This window comes from Montipora foliosa, chromosome 14 (assembly GCF_036669935.1).
Source record: "Montipora foliosa isolate CH-2021 chromosome 14, ASM3666993v2, whole genome shotgun sequence".
NCBI classification, from domain to species: domain Eukaryota; kingdom Metazoa; phylum Cnidaria; class Anthozoa; order Scleractinia; family Acroporidae; genus Montipora; species Montipora foliosa.
In genome coordinates, this window is record NC_090882.1 from 23,658,090 (window position 1) to 23,664,258 (window position 6,169).

Genomic DNA, 6,169 nt, shown 5'->3' on the forward strand with positions numbered 1-6,169 from the left:
TAATCTAAGCGAAGCGTTTTTCCTTTGCTTCAAAACCGTTGGTTCCAATGCAGTTATAGGAGAGCTCGCCTTATTCTCCAACGTGAATGGAAAAAAATAATAATAATCCCGAGATACTTGGGACAATACAAGTTATATTTTAAGATAAGTTTCCGTTGCCGCATATTTCTGCGTTTGCTTTAGCTCTCTCCTCCCTAGCTTAAGTTCATTAATTGTGTTCCAGAATGAAATGTCTTTGGCATCCCAGTTAAACGAAGAACTAGCTAAATCGATGAACAGCACCATTTTTTCAATGTCGCCACGACAGCTTGTCTTACTTCTAAAATCTTCCAACAGTAGAGAAGTGGGTTCAATGAAGAGTTTACTAAGACGAAAACCCCTGCATATTTCTGACTTAAAACAAGAGTTTGGGACAGTTCACCTCTGATGCTCAGCAATGCTACGATCACCGTGTAAGGGAGATAACAAATCAGCAACGCAAGCTGAATCCATAACACACTGGACACCGCCCTTTTATGTTTTGCTATGTTCACTTCACTTTGCAGACTACTACATGCTAAAGGTGGATCTTCAGGAGAGCGCCTGTCTTGAACTCGAGTGCGATGTTGACGGAGATTAAAGAAAATCATTGTGTGTGAGAACATGGAGACTGACAGACAAATTAATAAGACTGCTTGTATAAACCTTCTGGTAAACTGAGAACTCTTTACGTAGGCAGCACAGCCGATAGTAGCCAAAACCCAAAACGTTATAACTATTCCGTACACACGTTTTATAGTTACGGTTTCCCTGTACCTCATTCCCAATGACAAAGCCAGAAGTCTGTCCACGCTTATAGCACTCGTGGTCAACAACGACACTGAACACAAGGCATAAGTTACTACAACAGTAAGGGAAAATGCGTAGTAGCAAACTCTCCAGTGCCCATTTATTGCAGACACCAAAGAGATAGCATATAAGGGATCGGAAAGCATACCGACACAGAAATCACTTGCTGCTAAGCTGCGAAGCAACAGTTTGGACGGTGAACCAAGCGTAGACTCTTTCCGGAGGACAACTAGTATTAAGGCGTTTCCCAAAGATGTAAAAATGCACAGAAAAACAAAAAAAGTTAAGAGAAATATCAGATGGTGGTCGATTCCTACGGTGATGCTTTCTGAGCAGACGTACTCTGGGTATGTCTTCTTCCCAACAATTTCTGTAAGGGTCGCGTTGATTGACATAGTGTCGTTGTCACAGTTCCCTTTCACGCAGCCAAATCGGTTGAACTAAGACCACGCAGGTGTTTTAAAGTGTCGTTAAGTCTAAATTATGCGCATTTATGCTTTTCGAGTAATGAGACCATTTCCTGAAGTCAAACATCACTCTTTTCAGTGGTCGAAATTTCAAAGTGATACAAAGTGATACTCGTACTTATCAGTACTTATCAATCTAAGCAATTGTCTCATATAGACCGTGGAAATTTCAGGCTGCTTTAAGGGGATTCAAACTAATGACCTCTGCGATGACGGTGCAATGCTCTACCAACTGATCTATGAACGACTTTGGCAACGGCAGCCCTAGAAAACAGGGCTAAAAACGATTAATAAAACGAGGAAAAATAATCGAGCGGAATGTATATTAGCACATTTTCTTTCCCGTACTCCACGAGGCAACTAAGTGATATCAAAAAGTTTAAGAATGCAAAAGTAGAGCATCCGACCGGTGTTACGAAGGTGGTAGGATCGAATCTAGCCTAGGAGTCGCCAACCGGTCCCCAACCAAATCTCATATTTTACGACAACTTGAGTACATATTAAAAAAAGAAATGGATCGTTCATTTCTTATCTTTTCTTTAAAAGCGTTCATACCAATCCAGTTGTAGGAGAGCGACATGCTGTTCAACATATAAAGGAGAATCGCAAAATACTCCAGTGCGACCGCGCATGTTATATTTTGAAGACAAGTTTTAATTTTTTTTCGCAACTGCTTTTCTACAAATTTGAAAATAATTACAAGCTGTAATTATTGACAAGCTGTAATGACAAATGTTTCTGTTCTGTGGCTACCCACCTCGACTAACCACAGCCATCGGCGAGTAGCGGCTATTTTTGTTAACCTTTGTGAATGAATAAAATTGTATTGAAAAAACTGAACTATATTTTTTTCAAATTGCTCCAGCACTTTGTCGGTTTTCACTTAAGTCAACGCCTTGAAGGCATTGTAAACATCTTCCATCACAGTTAGAAACTTCACGTGAGATTACAGTAGCAGGTGGACTGAGCAAATGACATGCCACCATTTCTTGCAAAGCGGTTTCGATTTACACGAATCGCCACGAACCTATAAAACAACTTAAAAAATTCTACACAAAAAGCTAAATTTAAACTTTCGATCCCACTTCTGACATTGTGGGATGATCATCAAACCTTGAAAAAAATGGGGTTAACTCAAAAAACATGTTTAAAAACCGTCTTGAACATGACGTATAGCAGGGAGAACGTATCTAAAGGGCTTTTCTTTTTTTTTCGTGGAGACCCAGAGGCAGTCAGCTTAGACCTGACAAAGAAACCACATGCAAAAACAGGGTCGACTGGCAAAAGTTTAGTCAATCCCAGAACAACAGAACAACCAGCCAGTAAATTGAACCTTCAACCAGGGACTACCTGGAACAAGTTCAACGAGTGGTCAGAACGTGTCTTGAAACCGTGATCTCGGGATCTCAAGACAAGCGCCCTGATGGGCTGTAACAATTTCTGTAAGGTTCGCGTTCATTGAGATGGTGTCGTCGTTGCTTGACATCCAGACAAACAGATTAAACTGAGAAAATGCAGGTGTTTTAAAAGGGTCGTTGGACTAAATTAAACTATGCCCAATTTTGCTATTTTATCTGGCTTAGAAAAATGCTGAAGTTTATTCCTTCGTGCCGGGTAAAAGTCGAAGGCAATGCAGTATGTATCACTTTCCACTTACGTGGTACGCTGAATAGTAAGCGAGCATGACAAAAAAAACGTAATGAATTTTCTTTCAAGAAAGAAACAACGATAGTATAAAAAAGGGCGTCATGCCTGGGAGATGGAGACAACTTTAGAAGATGAGCAGTTTGTCTGCGCGTGCGCGAACGAAGTCAATAATTGAGGCCTAATCTTGACTTAAGGCGTTTTCGTTACAAATTGAGAGTTGCCATTATTTTTAAAAATATAGCCTCTCTTTTGAGTTTAAGGAACATGTTTTGATGTTTCAAACATCGTAAACGGCCATTGTGAGAATTTGTTCAATGATTGGATGATTGTTTTGTTATCATTCAATCAGAAAGGAGCAAAGAGCGGCCAGCAAACGAAAATCCAGCTACGCATCCTTGGAGCTTCGAGTGCGAATTTTTCGATATTATTTGAGGTCTGGACGGATTCAGATATACTAGTATGAGAGGAATCGTCTGGGTTTCAGCTTATCTGGTGCGTGACTTGAAACCTGTACAGTATGGGGCCCAGTTCTTGTCCAGAAAAAAACGTACGTAAACTTGTATTTCTTACCTTGAAATAGCCGCAAGGATTTGAAATTTCAAAGACAACTAGCTTCAGCATCCAGTTTACACATGTAAAGCTATCGAATGCTCAACGCTGTCTTCTCCCAAGTAACAACGGAAATGGATGCTTCGTTCGTGGGCCCAGTTATCGGCCAGCGAGCCCAGTTCTCGGCCACAAAAGAGTGCGCACGATTCCTCAGAATAAACAACGCTCAATCTCGTCACCAGAGCCTCGGATCGACCCAAGGCTCTGGGAAACTCTGTGTAGGAGAACATGCGCCGTAGGGTTCTTATAGCCAAAATTTGGCTATTTGAATCTTACGGCGCCTGCTCACTCCTCGTGCTTACATGAATGCACCAATTAGAGACGCTTTTGATTGTTCTTCACGAAAACCAATGAGAAGACACTTTGTTTCAGGGTTCCCCAGAGCTCTTCTCTCCCTCAGTCAAGAGAAGAGCTCTGGGGTCGAGATTGAAACAACGCTTTATCACCAATTTTTGTTGTTAAGTCTCTAATAAGGCTTGTGCTTGATATTTCGACCGCATAGTATCCTTAACGAGCTTTGTTTCATGTTAGAAAAGGAAGTTTTTTGCACACCTAGCTTTGCTCTTAATAGCTCCATGGCAAGCGAGGCTAAAAAAAGAGTTGGGTAATTCAAAATTAAACGGGGTCCTGTAAGTCATAAATCATATTTTTAATTCATATCTACTGTCAAAACATGCCACCCCATTACAGCTTTACTTTTACAAATGATTTGACAAAAAAACTCCACACAAAACTATGAGCGCTTTTTAGTGTTCTCGACGGCGAGCAGAGTGGCCGAGAATAGGCAAATACGAAAAAGTACAAAGGAAATATTGAGGAGTGAATTTAGGTCAAAGAATAAAATAGGCCAGCAAAATTTTATGTTTAATAGAAAGCTGTATCACTCTACGTTCTTTATGCCAAGAATTTGCTCATTTGGGCCTCCTATACGGATAAAATATAAACTTGAATTAGACCATGTAATTTGAGTAGCCGTAAACAAACACATTTTCGTGGAAACCAAATTCACCGACCTTCGTGTCACCTCGACTTTCTCACAGTATATAGCACAAACTGTAGCTGTAACTCAAAACTCGGCAGGACGAAAGACAAGGAATCAAGCTACCTTTGGAAGCAATTGCTCTTTATTCAGATTCATTTGTGGCGGAAAAAATAAACGTTGAACAAAAAGTGGCCGAGAACTGGGCCCCTTACTGTACGATGGAAATTTGTTGGTGAACATCGACTCGGTGCTGGTGCGGTCCGAAATCGAGCTTTCCACCCTTGTCTTTCTATTGGTACGCTCAGGTGAACGTCGAACACAAACCCTTCAAATCACTAAAATTCCTCGTTTTCAGCCACAAAGATTACCACAAACAACACATCAGGTAAAAATACTTGGATTTTTTGGACTTAGATTTTATCGAAATTATGTGAAAGATTTACTTAATGGTCACACAGTTTGTCCAGGCCCCCGCCTGTTATGACACCAGTGGTTTGGTGACAGGTTCTTTTCTTTGATTAACTGCAAAGGTTATTTTCCGTTGTTCTATTTGCCGGTGCAACCATCTTTTTTTCACAGTGCAAACGTTTTGTTTGCGGCAAAATTCCCTCATCACTTTACTCACATATTATTTTCCTTTGTCAGATTAAAACTTTGACAGAAATCGCACCATCCAGAATAGACGTTCCAGTGTTCTAGCAAGGCCTGATGTTTCCTTGCATCTGAGAGAAAATAGCCATGAATACTTTGAGTAATGATTTGCAGCATGAAGATAACCAGTTACATTGTATTCTCCTAAGAACAGTTAAGTTTCAGGTTATTTTACGAAAATAAATTAGATCTGTTTGCACATGAGAACAAAAATCGGTTGGTTATCATGACTAGAAATGATACCTTGTTCCTGGTGTATTTTGCATAGCGACGTAAATAAACTTCGTCATAACTTGCGTTTCACAATTGAAAGGGAGGCTGGAAAGAAATTACCGTTTTTGGATGTTTGGATTGAAAACAATTGGTCTTCTCTTGTTACATCTGCTTACCGCAAAAAGACTTTACGGATCTGTTTGTTTAAGCTTTGCCCCCTTCATCGTACAAACTGCGATGACTTGGAAGACTTGTCCACAGGGTTTATCAAATGAACAATGCATGGTTTGGTTTTGATAAGGACATTCAAGAACTCGTCACAATTCTATGAAAAAAACTGTTTCCCATGTTGGACAAGTGACTAGATCATTCGGGAATACGTTAACAGGGAAACAGACTCGAATCCTCATCGAAAGATTATGATGACATTTGATCGTAAAAACACTAAAATTTCTGCAGTCTATGACTTCTATGAGTCAAGGTGAAGGTCATGCCTGTTCTGTCAAAAAGAAGAAATTCATCACGTGCTAAGGAATCATAAAGGTGCGCGTGATCACCTTGTGTCAACGTACTTTTTAGCCAAAAAAGCTCCTTCGCTTTTTTTAACTTTGTTGTTATATTTAACTGAATATTTACATTTAATTAATCTGTCGGGTCAGGAAGCCTTCTTTGTCGGGTTCCTGAGAAACGTATCTCTCTTGACTTCAGGTAGATAGATAGATAGATAGATAGATAGTTTTATTGAAATTACCCTTGCAGCCCGAGGGCTGAA

General features: G+C 40.1%; 1 protein-coding gene across 1 annotated transcript; it reads right to left on the reverse strand.

Moving 5' to 3' along the window:
* Nucleotides 1-263: 263 nt before the first annotated feature.
* LOC137984533 (adenosine receptor A3-like) lies at nucleotides 264-1,223 on the reverse strand. Its single transcript, XM_068831700.1, has one exon. The coding sequence runs from the start codon at nucleotides 1,221-1,223 to the stop codon at nucleotides 264-266; it is 960 nt and encodes a 319-aa protein (XP_068687801.1).
* Between the last annotated feature and the right edge of the window lie 4,946 nt (nucleotides 1,224-6,169).

Bases quoted from the DNA above. Each gene is read 5' to 3' on its own strand.
- LOC137984533 (XM_068831700.1), bottom strand. From the start codon at position 1,223: ATGTCAATCAACGCGACCCTTACAGAAATTGTTGGGAAGAAGACATAC.